Source organism: Oryctolagus cuniculus, chromosome 2 (genome assembly GCF_964237555.1).
Source record: "Oryctolagus cuniculus chromosome 2, mOryCun1.1, whole genome shotgun sequence".
Taxonomy (NCBI): domain Eukaryota; kingdom Metazoa; phylum Chordata; class Mammalia; order Lagomorpha; family Leporidae; genus Oryctolagus; species Oryctolagus cuniculus.
The window spans coordinates 35275576-35298015 of record NC_091433.1 but is presented as its reverse complement, the minus strand read 5'-3'; the positions used below and the strand labels follow the sequence as shown (position 1 = coordinate 35298015).

Below are 22440 nucleotides of genomic sequence, written 5' to 3'. Positions count from 1 at the left end.
AGAAAGCTGGAACCTGGCTCCCAGGTCAGTGCTGATGACCAGTTGCTTGCTGGTCCTCAGTCTCCTCTTCTGAGAAACAAACAAATACCCACCTCTTAAACAGCACCACAAGTGACAAAGGAATCCAACCGTCAAACTGTCGTGACGAATGTCCATCTGCCAACTAAATTTGGTCTGCACTATTACTTGTTCAGATTGTTGTGATTATTATGTAAGAAAAATTAGCCAGCTTCTGAAAACATAGAAGAAATACAGTTTTTGGTGGCTTTGACCCCTGAAGGCCTCCATCTCAGTGGGGATATGAAGCCATCAGAGGTGCGCACTAGGGTCTTAGTCACAATTGAGAGAAGTAACTACTGCACGCTTGGTTTTTCAATCAACATGTTTTGGAAATAAGGAGTCAAGTAAATTCAGTCCTACTTGCTTCTTCCTTGGGACAAAGAAGATAAACTCATTTTTCGTAAGGCAGCTACTCTTTCCACAGACGGTGTTCCTCATTTCCAAGAAACTGACAGTTTTCTAGGGATGTGTACAGAAAGATATGAGCCATTTAGGAGTAGTGTGAAAGTGAACAAGCCATAAACAACAGAAAAATACAAAGTTACCGCTGGGTGAATCCTGCAGCCCACAAATGACTGACCACAAGCACATGAGGAGGACAAAGTCTAACCAAGCAGCAAGGAAGTCACACTTGACCTCAGTACTTAGCAGAGACATGCCCAGAGGCAGACCGCTGTCTACTTCTATTTGCTCAGAGTAGGGAATGTGATGCAATGGGCCAAGCAGGAAATGGGAAAGCCAGCTGAAAACTCCGACTCACTAGACACATTGCAAACTCCCAAGGCATGCAGAGAGGCAGCCAGACGGGCCCTCAGCCCGCAGAGCTAACCTGGCAAAGCGCTGTGCTGCTGGCATGACCTTGATTCCTGCTTGCTCTAGCCTTCTGCGCTTTTGAACTTCGGCAGCATCTTTTTCTTCTGACCTGGCCGTGGGTGTCACCGTAGTCCCCTCTGAAGGAGGCTGCCCCTTACCACTGCCGTCGGGTAATTCTAACCCGGCATCAGAAGGATTTCCACCTGCGTCCATCTGGCCAATTGGGTCCTCTTCACCCAGAGACCCCATGTCACTTCCCTCTTCCTCTATTGTTTCAGGATAGCTGGTGAGTTGGACAGTATGGTTTACCAAACCAAGAGACTGGGCTGGGGAGCTGACCAGTGCTATCTCCCAACCACTCTGATATTACTTTTTACTTAAAAAAATACAAGTGATAGCAAGCAGTTTGATCCTGGTAATGTGAAGAAAATTAGACATAACCATTTATGAAGTAATACATTACATCATACTCTCAATACGGGTTAAGAACGTTCCAAACTTAATTTTGAAAGCAAACATCTTTACTGTTGGAAAGGTAAAATTCATTAGTCTTGTTCAATAGTTAAACCTTTCAATAAAACGTTCATTCATTGAAAGAAAATCATACATAATCAAGATGGACTACCATACAGTTTCTTTTAGTATAAGGTCCTTGAAGGCAAGGGACTTTGTCTAGTATTGGGTCCCCAGTGCCTACGAGGCAGCACCTAGTGGATGACCAGTAAGTACTTGCTGAATAAATGAATAAATAAATATAAAAACATAATTAGAGAATAAGGAAAAACACTGAAGTAGGGTGGGAACGTCCAGCCCACAGGCTGTACAAGGCCTGCGACATCATTTGGTCTGACCTTGCCAAGGCAGCTGCAGGTGAGGCTTGATAGTCAAATAAATCTACTGCAGGTTAATTTTTAAGTTGATCATTTTGTATGTCCCACAAATGATGTTATAAATATCCAAATGGCCCTTGGCAGAGTCAAGATTGACCACCCCTGCTCTAAAAAGATGAGAAATCCAGTGTATCTTCCATTCAATATGACTGTTTCTACACGAGATTGTGAAGCACATTCCAATGCACTGGTCTATAGCTGAGCTTGTATCTAGATAAACTTGCATCTTGATCAAAGAAGTCTTTTTGCATAAAGATAAAAGACTTTCTACACTTAATGTAACAAGACTAGCAGTCAGGCATGCTCCACAGAAAAGACATGCATGACAGATCTGTTCTTCATGTCCTGTCAATAGAACTGGTTTCGTACATCTGCTTGTTAGACAAGTGTTTGTTGAATATCGACTGAGTGCTAGACATTTTTCTAGGTGCCTTCAGGAAGCTGATATTTTATCATGACAAGTTTTCTCCAACGATCTGTCCTGCCAGCCTCTCTTTGTAATCCTCCATCCAAGTTCAGATTATGACTTAACCCCACTCATATCCAGGAGCTATAGTTCCTACACCACTCACACTCCCACTGGGAGCAGCACAGATCAGGCCTTACCTGAAGGGCCTCTCACCACCCAGCGGGGAGGTGGCAGTGCTCCAGCTCTTCCTGTACTCCTCCCGCTCAGCCTTCTTCTTTCTCAGAGGAGCGGGGACGTAGGCCGTCTGATTGCTCTTGTTGGGGAGGTACTGGTTAAAAGGCACTGCTGATTTCGGCTCACCATGGGAAGTCCGTCGTGCAGACATGTCATCTTTCTTCACATCTGGTAGCTTCCGATGTGGCAAGTCGGACTCAGAGTCGCTTCCTCTCCCTGGGGAAGAGAAGAAGGGTGCTGGGCTAGCAGGGAAATTCCCAATGTCAAGTATGCAGTATTGAGGACGTGGTTAGACCTGTGGGTCTCAGAGATTTCCCCCCTTAAATGATTCAGTTAGCAAATCTAAAGTATCAGTCTAAATCAGTCCCTACTCAGGCAAAAGCTCTCAATTCTAATCAGGAAAAAACTAAAAAATAAAAACAAATGCCCAATTAAAACAGAAAATAGAGATAAGCCCAACTGTGTCTAGGAATTACAATGGGCCACACATTTGCGGTAGCACTACATGCCTGCTGAGATTCTGCAACTCTCACTAAATTAACTACTATAGTTCTCTTTTTTTTTTTTTTTTTTTTTTAATTTGACAGGTAGAGTTAGATAGTGAGAGAGAGAGAGACAGAGAAAAATATCCTTCTGTTGGTTCATCCCCATATGGCCACTATAGCTGGTGCTGTGCCTATCTGAAGCCAGGAGCCAGGTGCTTCTTCCTGGTCTCCCATGCGGGTGCAGGGGCCCAAGCACTTGGGCCATCCTCCACTGCTTTCCCAGGCCACAGCAGAGAGCTGGACTGGAAGAGGAGCAACCAGGACTAGAAGCCAGCATCCATATGGGATGCCAGCGCCGCAGGTGGAGGATTAGCCAAGTGAGGCACGGTGACGGCCCCGTAACCACTGTAGTTTTCACTGAGCATCTGCTGCACATCGCACTCTGCTAGAATTTCTAACAAATCAGAATTATCTAGGATTTTCACTTTGCTGTATCTTTAACCAACCTATGAAATACGCTGAGAATTTATGTTATAATCAAGGAGCACAGACATGTAAGAACAGGGATTCAGGAAAGTGGCTGATTCGTATTATACAAAGGGTTTGCCTTCCAGGAAGTGGTTTCAGATATAATAAATGCATATTCCTATGATGGGAGTCTGGTTCCCCTCGCATGGGGACAGTGGCTTCTTCCTGTGGGCCCTATGCCCTAGGATCTTGTCTTTTTTCTACCTTGTATTTTTAGAATCAGGGCTTTAAAGAATTCACATTGCCTTTGCACGTGTTGGCATCCTCAGATTATCAAATTTGTGTTAGGCTTAAAGAGTGCTTTGGACAATGCAAAAGAATTCAATGTTACTAACAATGACCTTTTGTTGAGGAATAGCCCCAATAATTATACAGTATTCTTGTTTCCCAAGTCCCATTCATCAGGTTTCTAAGATCTATTAGAACGATGCTATTGCTAAAACTGAACACTTTGGCATAGATATCCACCATTTTAAAGTTGGTTGATTGCTGTTAAGCAATGAGAGCTTTTTTTTTTTTTTTTTAATTTTTTTTTTTTTTTTTGACAGGCAGAGTGGACAGTGAGAGAGAGAGACAGAGAGAGAAAGGTCTTCCTTTTGCCGTTGGTTCACCCTCCAATGGCCGCCGCGGCCGGCGCGCTGCGGCCGGCACACCGCGCTGATCCGATGGCAGGAGCCAGGAGCCAGGTACTTCTCCTGGTCTCCCATGGGGTGCAGGGCCCAAGCACCTGGGCCATCCTCCACTGCACTTCCTGGCCACAGCAGAGAGCTGGCCTGGAAGGGGGGCAACCGGGACAGAATCCAGCGCCCCGACCGGGACTAGAACCCGGTGTGCCGGTGCCGCTAGGCGGAGGATTAGCCTAGTGAGCCGCGGCGCCAGCCAAGCAATGAGAGCTTTACAAACAAGATCAATCAACTCTGTTGATAACACAATATACCTATTTACAAGTAAGAAAAGAGACTTGAACTAAGAAAAAAGAGGTGGCAGCCTGGCAGAGGGGGCCATGCCTGGGGATTAAGCCAGTTACGCTTCATTCTGAGTCCCCTATATGTTAGCTATTTCACTTTGCATATTATCTTTCACCAGCTGAAACCTCAGTTTACCAACCTGTAAAATGAGGATAGTAATGCCCCTACTTCACAGGGCTGTTGGGAGAATCGGACTCATGTAAAACTACCAGTACAGGACCTGACACAGAATAACTTTAATAAATGCTGACTACTCTTTCTGTCAGTCGGAAATGAGCTGTGCTCTCGTGGGCTGGGTCTCTGGCACACTTGACTGTCCTTTTCTATAAAATAGAAACGTGGTGATTTTCCCTGTAGATGAAATGATATAATGCATTTAAAAGTTAAAAGCACTGACCATAAACAAGTTGTTCATTGTTGTGGATGAAACATTCAGTTTATAAATTATCCATGCCACTCGCTTTCAGTAGTCCTTCGGAAGCTTTGGCCACTCTATGACTTGTTACTAATCGATTCAGTACTTAGCTCCTTTCCCACCCCAAGTCTTTTCTTAAGTGTATCTGTCACAGCTCTAAAATATTTACAGTCCCCTGTAAGTGGCATTATATGCAAATACTATCTATTATCCCCATTTTATTAAAGGTTGGGAAGCAGCGACTCCCCAAGGTTGAAGGGGCCTTTTCTCTATGGCTGGCTAGGGACTGCCCTGGACTCCTATCTCTTTCTTTCTTTCTTTCTTTTTTTTAAAGATAAATTCACAAGTTCTTTTATTTATTCATTTATTTTTAAGATTTATTTATTTACTTGAAAGGCAGAGATACAGAGAGAAGGAGAGCCAGAGAGAGAGAGAGAGAGAGAGAGATTGATTGATTGATTGATTTTCCATCTGCTGCTTCACTCCTCAAATGGCTGAAATGGCTGAGGCTGGGCCAGACTGAAGCCAGGAGTGTCTTCTGGGTCTCCCACATGCAGGCAGGGGCCCAAGTATTCGGGCCTTCTGCTGCTGCTGCTTTCCCAGGTTCATTAGCAGGGAGCTGGCTCGGAAGTGGAATAGCCAGGATTCGAACTGGCACCCATATGGGATGCCGGCACTGCAGGTGCAGGCTTAACCCTCTATGACACAGCAACGGCCCTGAGACTCCAATTTCTGTTTTTCCAATACCCAGCCAGAGTTCTTGCCTCTCTGACAGATTTCTCTTGGGATGTTCAGTGCCCTAAGGGCAGCACTATGCTTTGTTGAGTAAACAAACAGAAGAAAATGATTCTTCTATCAACTGTGAAAACTTAGGAATACAACAGTTTTGTCTCAGGTCCCTCAATTCTCAGCCCATAATCCATAAACTTTATTTGTGTAAATATATAAAACACAGAGGTCTTCAAGAAGTTCATGGAAATGTGTATTATAAAAAACTGCATGGATTTCAGTGCTTTTGCATCAAAATTACCTTATCTTTTAATTCTTTCGATTAACTTTCTGAAATATCCTCCTATATTACCTATAATGTATTAACTGAAAGTTTCAAAGTATGCTGTTTAGTACCTAAGAAGGGAACCTTCCTCTCCTCCACCAATTCTTCTTCTTCTTCTTTTTTTTTTTTTTAAAGATTTTATTTATGGGGCTGGTGCTGTGGTGCAGCAGATTAATGCCCTGGCCTGAAGCCCCAGCAACCCATATCGGTACCAGTTTGAGACCCGGCTGCTCCACTTCCGATCCAGCTCTCTGCTATGGCCTGGGAAAGCAGTGGAAGATGGCCTAAGTCCTTGGGCCCCTGCACCCGCGTGGGTGACCCGGAAGAAGCTCCTGGCTTTGGATTGGCGCAGCTCCAGCCATTGTGGCCAACTGGGGAATAAACCATCAGATGGAAGACCTCTCTCTCTCTTTGCCTCTCCTTTCTCTGTGTAACTCTGACTTTTGAGAAGTAGAGTTACAGACAGAAAGGGAAAGACAGAGAGAAAGGTCCTCCACCTGCTGGTTCACTCCCCAAATCATTCTTTGATGAATGTCTTAAACAGACATTTGAAGAAACGCAGACATTTGAAGAAACGTTAACTTAACAAATATCTCAGGGCAATGTGGCTCAATTGGAGGAAGTGTAGCTTATGGACTTAGTATCCAGGGTCTAATTTCAGCCCCTGTAGCTGTTAACTTTGTGACACAGGGAAATTTAAATCCTCTGGGGGCCTGCGCTGTGGTGAGCAGGTAAAGCTGCATCCTGCAGTGCCGGCATCCCATATGGGATGTCCCAGCTGCTCCACTTCTGATCCAGCTCTCTGCTGTGGCCTGGGGAAGCAGTGGAAGGTGGCCCGAGTCCTTGGGCCCCTGCACCCATGTGGAAGACCTGGAAAAAGCTCCTGGCTCCTGATTGGCACAGCTGCAGCCATTGTGGCCATCTGGGGAGTGAACCAGCAGATGGAAGACCTCTCTCTCTCTCTCTCTCTCTCTCTGCCTCTGTCTCTCTGTAACTCTGCCTTTCGAATACAATAAATAAATCTTTTTTTTTTTTAATAAATCCTTTGTACCTTTGGGTCTGCATGGGACACACAGAGGTGATAACACAGCTCTCAGGCTGTTGGGAGGATTGAATGGGAAGTGGCCATCATGGCACAGCTTCAGAAAACACTAGCACTCTTCTTACATGAGGCCAGGAGGTCAAACAATTCTGAGTTCACATCTTCCCGCAAGCCCGGGCATTCCCTAGGGTGGCTTCTCTATTTATGTCCAAAGTTAGGGAAACACAGCAGAGCACGAGGTGATGATGTAACCTGATCAAAGATTGACACTTCCTTTCCACTCAGCTGCATTTCTCTCTCCCTGACAGCAAGAGGGGTCCTTCTGTCTTTAACTATCTTTGCTATATACAACTTCAGCCCTTGGCTTTTTGACTTTCCTCCAGCACTCTCTGTTTTCTCATTTCTTATTTCTCTCTCTTAATTTATTGTTTATCTACAATATAAGTTATTCATTCAACATGATGCATCATATTTATAAATAGGTTCTTAATTTGAAAGTACCTGAGTGGAAGATTTTGCATTTTTGTCATTTTTTTTAAGATTTATTTTACTTATTTAGAAGGCTGAGTGACAGACAGACAGAGAGAGACAGAGAAACGCATCTGCTGGTTTACTCCCTAAATAGTCACAGATTTTAGCCAGAGAACACAGCTCCATCCAGGTCTCCCATGTGGGTGACCGTGGTCCTACTGCTTGGGCCATCTTCTGCTACTTTCCTAGGTGTATTCACAGGGAGCTGGATTGGAAGTGAAGCAGCCGGGGATTGAACCAGCGCTTGAATGCCAGCATTGCAGGCAACAGCTTAACCCACTTTGCCACAACCCAGCCCCTGAATTTTCTTCTTCAATGAGACCCATTAAATGGCTTCAGATGGGATGCTGGTGCAGATGAGAGAGGAAGTGGGCACTCCTCTAGCAAGACAGGCTGGCTGAACTTACCATGGGACTCTACAGCTTTGTGCTATGAAGGGCTCCTGATTGTCCTTACTGAATGAGTCAGTGGACATCAATAATAAATAGAAAACTCTCCATACGAGCCAGTATCCAGTTGAAGCATTTCACGGGATGACCTCCCTCAATTATGAGTCTTAGGAAATAAATTTTCAAGACTTACAAAAATATATATCCTTCCAAATTTGGAAGTGTTTGTTAGGACTAGCAATCTTTTTGATTAGTATCATTTAGAAAAAAATAGCACAAACGCTTAGAAAACTCAATGTGTATTTGGCTAAAATCATGGGACTTTTTTAAAAAGGCAGATAAAAATGTGTTTTTCTTTAAAAACCTCATTAGGTCTTGATTAGTTTACAGGAACATAAGCCTCAAGGTATCAGACTGATTGGTTAAATCTGTGTGTTAGATGCTCTTTCATGAATGGTGTTTGGCAAAGCTGCATTTCATGTAATGTAATTCTTTAGGCAGAGAAAACATTTATCAAAAGGCTCTAGCTTATCAATCTTAATTGCTGCAAAGTAACTTGTGCCTCAATACATATTAGCATAATATTAGCAATCACCACCTCAAATCCCTTCAAGATGTGGTCCGTCTTAGATTCTGCACCCCTTGAAGCTTATGGCAAAAGAAATAAAGGGTCTATATTACAGGTTATAAAAAACTAGGATGAAGGAAATGCAATAAAGCACAACAATCGAAACAATATGGATGAAATAGTTGGGTTAAAATACGTTTTATTAAAGTAAATCTACATTTTGGCTTTGCTAAGGCTCAAGTAGATGGTGGGCTTGGCATTTCACTTCTAGTGCTGTGGGTGGTACGGGAGATGTCATATAAAATTTTAGAAATGTTTTTCAAGAGGCTCACAATGCACCATGGAATTCTTCAGGGGTCACAGACTATAGAGCCCTGCGGCTAACCTATTTGCTGGAAAGTTTAAGTTCTAAACAAAAGCAGTAGGGCAGTCATTCTAGAATAAAACATTTATTAGGCACAGAGAAAGAAGTGCGAGTACATTAGGCTCAAGAGCATACATTTCTTGAATCTGACATGGTCCTGCCACTTCCTGACTGTGATTTTTTTTTGAGGGGGGGGCTATTATTTAACTTCCCCAAGGCTCATTTATGAAGCAAACATCAGACGGGGAGAGTCACGGTTCCTGGGAGGGATTCGGTGAGATGCTGAGTGCCGATAACTAACTCACTCTTGGGACCTGGACATCCGATAATCAAATATGTTCATAGTATAGAATTGCTCAGCTGAAAGGAATCTTTTAGCTACAAAAGATAATCTTGATCTCGGATAGTAGGCTTATATCTAGAAATACTACCATCAATTAAGGAATACACTTAACCAAAGAAACAAACTCCCCAACTTTCAGCAAGTTTACGCGTGCACAGCCAAGCTGCCAGCCCTCTCTACAATTACTAAGAAGCTAGACAAGCAAGGCAAACAGCTCTGAGAAATAGGCACTGGATTTACATCAGGCTACACGACTACACATTTTTGTGAAGAACAATGATCACTCCTTAGAGGTGAGATAAAATCTTCAGGATTTCAATCAAACCCAGAAGAAACGGGCAGTGTGGGTTGGTACTATACAGTAACGGCCACCTGCGTCAAGCCAGCCACTGGTCAGGTATCACAAGCATCAGACAGATTGCCAAAAACCGTGCCAATTAAAGTTGCAAAATCCCAGGCTTCAGAACACTCGTAAGTGTAGGGAGTGCATTTCCAGTTTGCTGGAAGTTGATCCATTTTCACATAACACAGTGCGGTACTCAAATATTTCTCCTCCTCCTATCCAGAGCGTATAAACCGGCACACTTTATGAGCTAACGGTCCACACAGCGTGGTAATTCACAGAGACCAAGGGAGAAGTGATGTAACACGTTTTCCCATCAAAGATCTCCTCACTGGGGCAATGCTTAAATAAGCCTCTGGCAAAGCCACCCCAAATTCCAAGGATCATGAAAAACACTCAAAGACATTTTTCTACCAGTTGATAGAATGACCAGCATCCAGCTAGGTGCATTTGAAGCCCACCTTCCCAGTGCCCAGCCCTCCACCACTGACTACGCTCCCCCGGTTAAGGTTTAATTCCCAGATGTGCAGTTTACTAAGACTCCGACCTACCATCGCTGCTTCCCCTGAGCACTACATCTGGCGAAGGTGTCTGCCTGGAACGGGAGCCGAAGGAATCGAGGCTGTCGAAGGAGTCATCGCGACCGTGCCGAGGAGGAGAGAGGGAGTCGCTGCGCTCCGAATCCCAGCAGTCGATGTAACCACTGTCTCGGATGCTGCGCTTAGGACTCTCAATGTCATCAGTCTCCTGTCGAGAAATAAAATGAACTGATTACAGACACGATTGCAATAGACGGAGAGCGCCTACGGTATCAGGAAAATCAGCCTCCAGTAGTCTGCAAAAAAATCCAGTCGCATCGCGTCACTCTGGAGAGCTTCTGGCAACCAGCTATGGGATGGGTCACTGTCTCCAGGTCACCACTCAATTCCCCGACCCTTCTCTGTTGCACTTTCCCAGCCGGAACACCATGCACATTTCCCAAAAGACCCCCAGTGCCTCATACCCCATACTATTACAGCCAAACAAACAAAAAAAGCGAAGGAATTAAGAATAAAGGACCACAAAGTTCAGATTCCAGGAATACAATGACAGACGAAAACAAGAAGGACAAACAAAACCCTTCACCTTGCCCTGTCTCTCAGAATCCATGGCTGCATGTCTGGCCTGGGAACGCGCCGTGCGACTGCTCCTGTTGCCGCTGTCTGGCAAATGCAGGCAGCATTGGGTTCTGCAGCGCTATCGGTCCTGCAAAACCCTAGAGCTGCACGCTTCCATGTCCTGCTACCTTGGAGGGAAATTCCAGCTCTGAAAGGGAGCTGTCTTTCTGAGGCAAAAAGTTAAAAAAAAAAAACGGGGTGGGGGCAGTGAAAAATATGCAAACAGCTTTTCCTGATGCCTCAGAAGAATCCAGGCATGCTCTTGCTCTCGGCCAGCACTTGGCGCTGGGGGAGCTGCGAGCACTTGTAGCTGACCCACATGTTCAGAGCAGGGAGAACAATGGCTGTCTTTGACAGCCTGTGATTATAAATTCTTTCCAGCACAAGCAGCACATACTAAAACACTGAAACTCCAGCAGAAGAAAGGTCAGTCAAAGCCGTCCTCACCCTCGTATTATAATAAAAGCCTTGTTCCCACCAGTGCCTTAGCATTCATTACAATAGTCCGGGCTGGCGAAAACAAAAATAACTCTGGTCACTCAAAGATAAACCTCACTTTAATATCCCCCAGACTGTCGCTTAAAAGGAAGACTGCAGATGACTCTGCAAAGACTGGCAAGTCACTCGGTAGATTTTCCAGAATGCTCCCAAAGGTCCCTGCACCCTTCCCAACAGAAAGGAAAAATAAAGAAGCGTTCTCCCTGTTAGCAATTCTGGAAACTGCTCAAGAGCGTCTAAGATGCTCACGGGAGCCCACGGCTTTGCTCGCTGCTTCTGTCAATGACAGCCAACTCCTCTGACCCTGCTCCCCAGAGGGAGGGACAGCGGTTCCGTCAGTCACAAGGCACATGCAAGTTTTGCATCAAGAGAGGGGAGTAGGTGAGAGGGCAAGGGCAGGGCAGAGGGGAGCCCCCTGCAGGCTCTGCACCGAGGTGCTACCAATGCCCCGGGGCGGGGTGGGGGGGAAGCAAGAAGTAGTCCTTAAGCCGCAGGGGTGTGTCCAGCAGAGCTGACCCTCCCGAGGAAGGCAGGCATTGAAGCTTTGGAACTCCAGGTGGTGTGCTTGCAGGTCAAGTGTTAATCAGGAGTTGAACAGAAGTCAGGCGTGACGGCTGGGAAAGGAAGAGCTGAGGATTCATCGCGAAGTCTAAACCTGCACTGGTGCTGCTGGGACACCCACACGTGCTAACACACAGAGAGCCTTCAGAAAAGCGCCAGATGCAGACTAAGCACCGGGGTTGTCATTACTGCTATCTATTCCCTCAGGTATGTGAATTTCGACATAAAATCACATGCCAGTTATAAACAGAGCTATGGGTGTGGGGAGCAAACCGGACTAGACTGAGTTACTGGAATTAAGACTTATTCTATGCATCTGCTCTCCCACAATATGGCGCTGGGAGAGAAGTAAACAGCTTCCGCACAGCTGCCTCCAGTTCAACCAATAAACTGTAGGACTTGCTCCTGATTGGAGAGCAGCGTACTCGGCGTGTGGGCAGCTGAGTTGGGATTGGCAGAGGAGGACTATAAAGGAGGAGAGAGACGGCATGCACCAGGAACATCTAAGAAGGAACATCTAAGGGGAACACCTGTGCAGCCCCCGAGAGAGCCGGCTGGCGGTGTGCCGCTCCCCTGCGGAAGTGGGGAGAGTGGCCCGGGGGAACCGCCCTTCCACGGAGGTGGAAGGGATAGTAGCCAACCCGGGAAGAACCAGCAGCAAACCCGGGGAGGGCCGAGCAGATGATAGAACAGCGCAGGGTCCTGTGTCGTTCCTCCACGAAGAGGGGGAGCGACATATGGGCACTCACACACTCTTTCTCCACTATAAGCCCTATCTGGATCTACTTCCCCATCAGCGAGGGCTGATATGCAGGGAGCTGGGCCACGGGTCACCTCTGGATGTGACACCCCTACAAGCTGTGTGTGCAACACTACCAAGTGGGATTTTCAAGAAAACATTACCAGAAAGGCCCCCTGAAGGCTCAGATGTCTCCCCCCCCCCATTACCCTACAGACCACAGGAGACGAGAAAGGAGGAAAGAGAAAGTCGGCATGCTTCCTAGAGCTTCAGCTGCTGTCTCAGAGTTATTACGGGAAAAATAAACAAAACAGCCATTATGTTCATGACTGGGTGGAAAGAGTATGGTAAAACCCTGCACCAAGTGGGCAGCTGCATGGCACGGCCAGTTTGAAAAGTGAAAACCAGGCCTTGTGGCTATCCTTGGCCAAGCCAGTCCCCTGCCAGGAACCTGAGGGTGAAGGCAGAGGTTGCCACTTTTGCTAGAACTAAAGATGTGGACATTAGTTAGCTGGACAATTTTATCAGCTTCTAACAAGCCATCACAGTTGATCTTTTTTTTTTTTTTTTTTTTTTTTTGCTCACCTAAAATTGAGCTTTTGAGGGAGGGTAGAAGATCCTAGTATGAACCAACACAAAGGCTAGCACAGCCCCATTCTGCTTTCATGGATCTAATTACATCGTCTGTGCATCTGTGCTTCTCACTGAGCAGTCCCATAGCTTTGTGTCTTCAACACAGAGCACTCCCCTGGAGATAAGAGTCAAATCAGTTCCCTGTGCTAATTGCTTGCTGTTCTTGTAAAAGTGTGTTAATGAACTACTAGCTTCTGAGAGATGTTTGACTTACCTCACTCATCTGTCCACTTCTTATCCTGCTTTGTCATAGAAAATGAGAACCAGCTAGGATTGGCGTATGACTTATGGCCTCTGAAAAGCCCAGATGCCTGTTTTACCACTCAACATTTTCTGCTTCCTCTGTGATTTATAAGGCAGCTAGCTCCTTTCCTGGAGTGGCTCAGGGTTCAACTTTTCCAGCATAATCACTTATACTCCACCCACCACCCTCTGCTTGCGTAAGCAACTCATCCTACAAACATTTATTGGGCATCTTTTATGTGTCAGGCACTGTTCTAGTCTTGAGGACAAAACATTATGTCAAAATCAACAAATGTTCTGTCCCCATGAGCCTTATGTTCTATTAAGAAAGGCAGAGGCTGGCACCGCGACTCAATAGGCTAATCCTCCGCCTTGTGGCGCCGGAATACCGGGTTGTAGTCCCGGTTGGGGCACCAGATTCTGTCCCAGTTGCCCCTCTTCCAGGCCAGCTCTCTGCTGTGGCCTGGGAGTGCAGTGGAGGATGGCCCAGGTGCTTGGGCCCTGCACTCCACGGGAGACCAGGAGAAGCACCTGGCTCCTGGCTTCGGATCAGCACCGTGCGCCGGCCGCAGCACGCCAGCCACAGCACGCCAGCCGCAGCGGCCACTGGAGGGTGAACCAACGGCAAAGGAAGACCTTTCTCTCTGTCTCTCTCTCTCTCCCTGTCCACTCTTCCTGTAAAAAAAAAAAAAAAGGCAGAAACAAACAGAAGAACATACAAGTGAATGTGAGGTCAGGTGATGAGTGTCATGGAAAAAATAAGGCAGTTGATGGACTTTCCAGTTGAGGCAGGGGTCTTGCATTTGGTTGCCCATCATGCTTCCTTCTCTTTATCCCTTTCTTCTAGTGATGCCCTACATTTCCTGAAAAGGGAGAGAGTTATGCCAACCATGGTAGCCCTCTGATCATAGGCACTAGTTCAGGAGTAGGACTCACATGGACCAGAGTACACTCTTAGGAATTGTATACTAAGGCTGAGAGGAAACATTCCACAGCCTTTTGGGCCAAGGAGCTAGAAGCAAGTGATCCTAGGGGTACTGTTGGCTGTGTTCCCTGTTATAAGAGAATGTTGACCCGTGGGAGGAAAGAATGAATTCAAGGAGAGATCAAGGGCTGGCACTTTGGCACAGTGGGTTAAAGCTGCCACCTGCAGCACCGGTATCCAATATGGGCACTGCTTAGAGTCCCAGCTTCTCCACTTCTGATCCAATCCCTGTTAATGCTCCCGGGAAAGCAACAGAATATGGTCCAAGTCCTTGGGATCCTGCCATCCATGTTGGAGACCTGGAAGAAGCTCCTGGCTTCAGCCTGGCCCAGTCCTGGTCACTAGGGCCATTTGGGGGAATGAACCAGAGAGATCTCTCTTTCTCTGTCTCTCCTTTCTCTCTGTAACTCTTTCAAATAAATAATTTTTTTTAAAAGGAGATAGAAGAGATGAGAGCAAGATGTAGGAAGGAAGAACCTGAAGAGTTGGCTTTCTAGTTTCAGTCCATGAGTTCTCTGGAGCCAACCCAATCCCCATGGTTTTCACTTCAATCTCAGAACTCTTGCAGTAACTCCCCTTTGTTTAGTTTAAGTGACTCTTCTTTGGGAGGCTTGCCCTGACATACCCAGGCTCAGTGAAAGGCCATTGTCCCTGTGCTTACAGAGATCCTTGGCATATACAGCAACAGCAGCAATCTATGTATACCTACTGCATGCCAAACGCTATGCTCTGCACGCATTATCTCTATTATTGAACTTGACAAGCTACACTACAGCTAATAAATTTTATTTACATTTTTCCCACTAGAAAAAGGAATGTAAAAAAAAATCTGGCTAATCTCCTTGGCGAAGGGAAAAGTTTCATTTCAAATTTATCTCATCCTGTATATGTGCAGAAGATTCCAGTTGTCCCTCCAAATCTGTTTTACACTTCTGCCTAGTGAAAATACTCACAGACTTTGTTGAATTAAAGTCTACTTTGTCCAGTCTTTCCTTGTAGCTTGGTATGGATATGTGACCCAGTTCAAGTCAATAAGATACAAGCAGGGGTTGTTTTAGTCTGTTTTCTGTTGCTATTAACAGAAAACCACAGACTGGGTCATTTATATGGAAATTTATTTCACAGAGTTCTGGAGGCTGGCAAGTCCAAGATCAAGGTGCAGCATCTGGTGAGGGCCCTTTTGCTGCATCATCGCATGGTGAGAGAGCTCACTTGAAAGCAAAGCTCCTCCTCCCGTAACTAGCACCTCTTCAAGGTGCCACTTCCCACAATATTTGCATTGGTTGCTATGACAATTAAGTTACAGCAGGAATTTTGGAGGAGACATTCAAACCACAGCAGTATAGAGTATAATTTCCCAGAAGTGTGTTTAAAGGGAGGGCATAGGCCCCTCTCCCCTGTTCTTCCTTTTTCCTGGCTTGAATGTGGACATGACTGTGAAAACCTAAACCTCCATCTTGGGCCAGCAAGTGAGAAGACAGAGTTTGATGTTGGTGGTGCAAAAAGACAAAATGAGTCCAGACCTTCTTGATGGTCATGGAATTCTCACACCAGTCCTGCACTGCTCATATCCAGAACTCATTTATTTGAGTTAGAAATAAAGTCTACTGGATTTTAGCTATTTTGAATTTTTCATGCTTCCCAGCTGAACACGATCCTACCTAATCAAATGAGATAACATACATTATAGATAAAGCCAATATTTCCAGAAACTTAACCAGTAAAGTTCATTGGCTCTTCTTTGTATATGAAGTCCCATACCTGGGCCTGAGTTCAGAGTCATGCTTTGTCCAGTGACACTAATTACTCCATCATGCCCTGCCATGGCATCCTCATTCATATAAAAGGCTAACAGCTATGAGTAAGCGGTCCTTTCCAGGCAGCTGGAGTAACAAGCTCTCAGTAGAAAGGGAGGCTAGGAAAGATGGAGAAGCCAATTGCTGCACAGGTTACAGAGGAGGTAAGAATTGCCACTAATGAGAATAAACCTGATGGCAACAGAAAGCAGCAGGCAATGGTAAGCCAGAACTCCTAATGTGTTTAACAAAGACGATCCATCCACGATGATTCAAGTCCACATTTAGTATAAAAACAATAAAGCTTTAGACTTCCCAAATCCAGACTGGAACTTATTTCTGTCATTTCTCTAGGGCTAGATCTGATGAAAAATTAAAGGACAAATAAGAACTAAGACTAAGAATTGTGTGGATGAATTGGTTTTATTTTGAGAGGAACTGGCTTGAAGGACTTCCTTTATACACGTAACAACAAATATAAGAACTGTGTCCATTTATAAATATGTGAGCCAGACTGGCTCTGGCCAAGTAGAACTATTAGCGTTAATTTAAGGAAAGGAGGATAAATCATCAGAAAGTTGGAGTAAAAGTACAATTTCAGTACTAAGAGAAAAATTGTAAAGCACCGAATGACTCTCAATTTGCGTTGATACATTTATTTTTCACGTAAGAGACATGAGGACAAGCAGGGTCTCAATTACTTGTGTTCTAATACGGGCCTTATCCAATTCATGGATGCTGATTGCAAGCAAGCCTTACCTGTCCATCACGGCTGGTTGGGAGGGTTTCTCTGGAGGAAAACTTCACACTAGCACTTTATACCACTTACCTAGATTGCTGAACCTCCAAATCGAACACCCAGGCGGAAATACACAACATATGCCACTATTTCCTGGACAAACTTCTACCTTGGCTCACTTTTTCCCACAGTCCAATAAATCAAGCTTTTAATAATGTACATAATATTTTCCCAATTTCCAGATCACTCAGATGTGATGACCATAGAAGGCACATTTTGTAAAAGAATGCTTCTAATTAATCAGAACTTATACCGGGGTGCGGAGGGAAGAACTTGGCTAGCATTACCTCACCCACTCCAAGGCCAGGATGGGTAAGCAAAATGACCTTTAGGACAAAAGTGCAGAGCAAGTCTTCATTTTTGTACAATACTGCATTGTTTAATTTGAGCATTATTTCCCCAAGAAAGCAAGCACTGAGCTACTTGGCATCCACAGCTATGTCCCGACAGACTGAATTTGCTCTTTTGGAATTCAAGTTTGATGGTGCTCAGAGCTCCCATTCTCCAAAGAATATAAAAGTTCAGGAGGGGCTGGTGCTGTGGCACAATGGGTTAAAGCCCTGGCTTGCAGTGCCAGCATCCCATATGGGTGTTGGTTCGAATCTCAGTTGCACCACTTCTGATCCAGCTCCTTGCCAATGCACCTGGGAAAGCAGCAGAAGATGCCCCAAGTGCTTGGGCCCCTGCACCCATGTGGGAGACCTGAAAGAAGCTCCCGGCTCCTGGCTTCAGACTGGCACAGCTCCAGCTGCTGCAGCCATTTTGGGAGTGAACCAGCAGATGGAAGACATCTCTCTCTCTCACTCTGTCTCTACCTCTCTCTGTTAACTGTTTCAAATAAATAAAATAAATCTTAAAAAAAAAAAGTTCAGGAGGTGTGAGCTGTATGAGCCAAAGGTGTCCTTGGTTAGAACAGCAGTCATTTCCTTGAGTGTGTGACATCTTTGGCCTGTACAATTCCACCATGCCGAACTGAACAAGGCGATGTGTTCCTTCCCCACCTTGTCGAAACCTTGTGGCATCAAGAAGAAAAGCCAAGTTACCTTTCTCATCTGAGCCCACAAGCCTTCAAACTCCTTCAGGTTCAGAGTCGTTCCGCTGTAGGATGCATAGCTATTTGCAGCCTTTCCCAGCCAATAAATGGTCACTAGTACCTGTGGAACAGAACAGTGCACAGGGTCAGAATGGCGTTTAAAATGAAGGACCCAGGAATGCTGCAAGAGGGAAGCAGGAAGGAGAGAAGGTGCCACTGACTGACAGAGCCACCCTCCGGGACCTAGCCATTAACGGTTAATCATCGAGTAAGAACCACTGCTGACTCAGCACAAACATGACTCCACTGTGAAAATCACACTGTGGTTTTCACAGAAGTTAGGTTGTGGGGAAGTGGATCTCCACGAGCAAGAAGGAAAAATAAGTCCTCCAAAGTGACGTTCATGTAGGGAAGTTTTCACAAGTAGGCAGGGGCATTTTTCATGAACTCATTGGAGATTTTACTCAGACAAGCAATGAAAGAGGTGGTCAATTCCTTTTGAGAGAGGTGCTTTTGAAGGCCCAAGATTTCTGCTTGTGGGCACAGACATTCTGCTAAGACCAAAGGAGTAACAAAGGTGTATTAGTGGTTCCCAGCAGATGCTCAACATCATTTAACTAATGAAGGTCAGAAGAAAGCAATGCAGTGAAGGATATCAGCCAGACACCCTGCTTTGGGGTTGAGATGCTCATGAATCTAAAATGGGAAGTTGTTCGTTTTGACAAGGTTGCTGCCTTGGATGTTCAGGAATGTCTGTGAGCAGTCAGTGGTCAGAGGCGAGGCTCCTCCATGAATCTGTTCACTTTCCAGAGAGACTGTCCACAAAAGCAGGTGCTTTTCTGCATTGACTTTCCCATAAAACCCAACAGGAGTTGGCTGAGGATGAGCTCCTTAAAAATGAATTATTGGGATCTGAAGCCCATATAAAAGCTCAGACTATTATTTTATGTTCAGATTCTGTCTCATTGCTTGCAGCAGGCTGGGACATAATTATTGTCCCTCCTTCTACTTGGTAGACCAGAAACTGCTTTGGACAACGTGATCTAGCTGCACGGTTCCAGCTGGCAACAGGCCCAAAATATGGTTTTGTGCATCACTGCTAGGATGTGATTCTTTTCCCACCTCGGTGGGAAAATTCTACTTCATGAATACTTCAAAACTTCCAGAAAGACTTTTTAAACTGATTGCTTACAAATAGATTTCCAGAGAACACACGATTCCACACATAGGATATTAACTAGGACTATAAAACAACAAGTATGTGCTAAGAGTATGAGGCTGTATTGAAAGAATGGAAGATGAGCTGTGCTGGATTTTAGATTATGGGTTTTCTGCTTGGCTTACAACTGTATGATGAAAAATGGTGTATACTTCTAGTCTGATAGAGGAAGAGAAGATAAGAATCAATCAAACATACTAGAACCTGGGAAAGTTTTTAAGAAGATTACAATTTTTCCATTTTCGAGAAGTAGGGAGATTTCTGATGCCATAAACAAGAGTGTCAAATTGTTAAGTCAACAACAGGAGTCATTGTGTACTTACTCCTCACGTGGGATCTCTGTCCTTAATGTGTTGTCCAGTGTGAATTAATGCTATAACTAGTACTCAAACAGTATTTTACACTTCATGTTCTGTGTGGTGCAAATTGAAGAAATCTTTACTTAATATATACTAAATTGATCTTCTGTATATAAAGATAATTGAAAATGAATCTTGATGTGAATGGAATGGGAGAGGGAGGGGGAGATGGGAGGGTGCAGGTAGGAGGGAAGTTGGGGGGGGGGAGCCATTGTAATCCATAAACTGTACTTTGGAAAATTATATTTACTAAATAAAAGTGTTTATAATAAAAAAAGAAAATACTAATAAAAACTCAAAAGACAAATAGGAAAACAGTACAGGCCCAAGGCAGTCAACACTAACATTATGTGGATCTTTCCCTAGAACAATTTGCCCAACTGCCCCATTTAATAATCTCATCTGTGCCTACAAATGCGAAGGGGCTAAGGTTCGTGTTGGGACTGAACATCTGTGCTTAAGAAGCTGAAGCCCAAATGGAGCACACATTTTTATTTATTTCTGGTCCAGCACTTATCTAATTAAAGAGAAACTCCCCAAATCTAGGAATTTCATTTCTATCATAGTCATTAATGATCCTATCAGAGACAAATTCCTTTTGTTCTCAGAAGGACTCTGTCCAGCAATGCCTATGAGAGGCAATGAACTTAGTTTTACACTTGAATCATCAAAGTCAGAGGGAAGTTTGGGAAGCAAAGTTCAAACACTTACATTTCTCAGCTTCCGACTATAATCGAGGCTCCTAAATAAGGAAAAGGAAGAGAAAATATGATCAGCATAGTTTCTTCACTGTGGTCTTTCCTTCCTCTAAGGCATCCTTGCAAACAAAATCAACAAACACAACAAAATCGGAAGAATATATTCATGGATTAAGGCCTAAGACTGGTGATTTCAGAATACAATTACTTAGAATTACTTAGAAAATATAACAGAAAAAAATGAATGTCATTATGCTATTAGATATCTTCTATGACTTTAAAGAATGATGAAAAGATGAGAGCAAAAAAAATCTATAAAAGATCTAAAATTTTTATAGGAAACAATTTCAGGAGACGGAACATGAAAATAAAGGCTCACTGACTAAAATTGTGTTTCAGAGATAAAATCATGCTTTGTCCATAGTAGGAGCTCACAAAATATTTGTGAATGACTTTCACATAACAACCAATTATGTGAAAATACTTCCAAGTTTTTACAGAGACACACTCGGGAGCTGCCCGAGTCCTTCTGGCCTTTTCGGCCCATCGCTGCGACTCCCTGGAACGGTCCTCGCTGTGCGCTCCTGTGGGTTGTGCTTTCTGTTCCCGTCAAGGTTGTCTGGCTTCCATTACAGGTACAGTTCCGTAAATTACACATGCAGTAATCATTTGCAGGTTTCCCTTCTCTTTTTCTTATGGTTGACTCAAGTTACTTCTCCAAAAAATGTAAGAAAAATTACCCACCATGAAAGCTAAAATAAAGAGTATTTTTTTTAAAAGACAATTTTAGAAAAGCATCCAGATTTCCTCTGTGGGATCCACTCCTGTACCTTACTGCTTACACTATTAACTGAAATCAACAGGCTGCTTCGCACCTCTGCTGATCTCTGCTTAGCCCTCACAGGGAGCAAACACAGCAATGCAGTAGTTCCATTTTTCTCGGCTATAAAATCTATACATGCTAAACATGGCTCCTCTCCACTGCCAAATGAAACCAGCAGCAACTTACAAAAAACCTGCGAAGCAAGGAGCTTACTCATGCTCCACACCTCAATAAAACTAGAAATAACAACTTTCCAAGTACCAAATAACGGTCCTCTACAATGATTCCACATTGAGCATCCTACCATGTTTGAGGACCGCCCCTGACCACACTTACTCCTTCTCAATGCCCTGGAGGAATGAGCAATGGCTTTGTTGCGTTTCCTTTTCCACATCAAGCTTGTTTCTCCTCCCCAGCCTAGTGTCTGTTCTTTCTATGCCCTTAACAGCCTACAGATCTTCCCATGGCTTCCTCATGTCTCAGAAAGGCCGCCATTCAGAGAGGCCGCCCTTGGCCACCTGTGGCCAGGTCATTCTATTTGATCATCTTCTCAGCATTTATCTCTCTGTAAGCTTACTTGCCTCTCACTCTTTGACACTGAAGTGTGAACAGCATGTGATGGTGGGGGGGCACCTTGATACCCTGTTCACTTCATTTCTTTAGAGATAGAAAGTATCTCACACAGGAGAAGGTGAAGAAATAGTATTGTCTAAAGAAAATAATAGTTATCATGTAAAAGAAAAATTAAAAAGGAAAGAAAATGAGAAGAAATGCCAGAGGCTATAGAGGTGGGAAGACAGAATAGAGAAGAGGAGAGAGCAAAGAAGGAAAGGTGAAAAGAACAGGAAAAGAGGAAGATGGCCCGGCAGCTGAGGAGCGCCGTGGCCTGCGTCCTGCCTTCTCCTGCTCCGGGAGCTTTCCACGTCTTTGAATCACAGTGTCCTCTAGAAAACGGCTGTCGCATCTTTTCAGATCTGAACGGAGCAAGTGTCACTAGCATCACGCCTGAGAAAACGTCCCATGTTTCGTGACGACACAGAGGTCTGCTGTAGGAAGGGAACTCGCCGGCACTGCAGATCGGAGGAGCAGGAGACCTGGGCCTGGTCGCCTCATTTCCTGATGCCCACTTTTTTAGAAAAGCGAGAAAGCTGATAAGATTTCAGATTTTCTAATACCAGAGTCATCCTGGATGGACAATGACTCTAAAAAGTGAATGCAGCTGCTGACATTTCACAGTGAACTTTCCCCTCACCCCCCAGGGTGTGTGTGTGTGTGTGTATGTGTGTGACTAATTATCACCTCCCGTGTTGTACAGTAACTATTGTTTCTGGTCACTTGCCACTCAGGTGAGGCCTCAAGGAGGCAGAACTGAAAACAATTTCCTAAAGGGAACACAGATTTATAGAGGCTGGATTTAGATACAGTAATAAATGGAGCAGATGATGACTGAGGTGAGCTTTA

At 44.6% G+C, this 22440-nt stretch overlaps 1 protein-coding gene across 22 annotated transcripts in view; it reads right to left on the bottom strand.

The window, feature by feature from the left end:
* Window positions 1-22440, bottom strand: part of LIMCH1 (LIM and calponin homology domains 1) — a 349220-nt gene that overhangs the window by 79377 nt on the left and 247403 nt on the right. For 9 of the 22 annotated variants that reach the window (XM_070068159.1, XM_017350869.3, XM_070068155.1 and 6 more), the window contains 5 exons: window positions 20170-20200; window positions 17891-18001; window positions 9988-10183; window positions 2370-2622; window positions 890-1156 (listed from right to left, as the gene is read on the bottom strand). In XM_070068159.1, coding sequence (XP_069924260.1) covers window positions 890-1156; window positions 2370-2622; window positions 9988-10183; window positions 17891-17899 — 725 coding nt within the window. In that variant the 5' untranslated portion in view covers window positions 17900-18001; window positions 20170-20200. Of the gene's footprint in view, window positions 1-889; window positions 1157-2369; window positions 2623-9987; window positions 10184-10561; window positions 10919-17890; window positions 18002-20169; window positions 20201-22440 lie in introns of those variants that run through there. The other 13 variants (XM_017350874.3, XM_017350877.3, XM_070068164.1 and 10 more) reach the window with 3 other exon arrangements.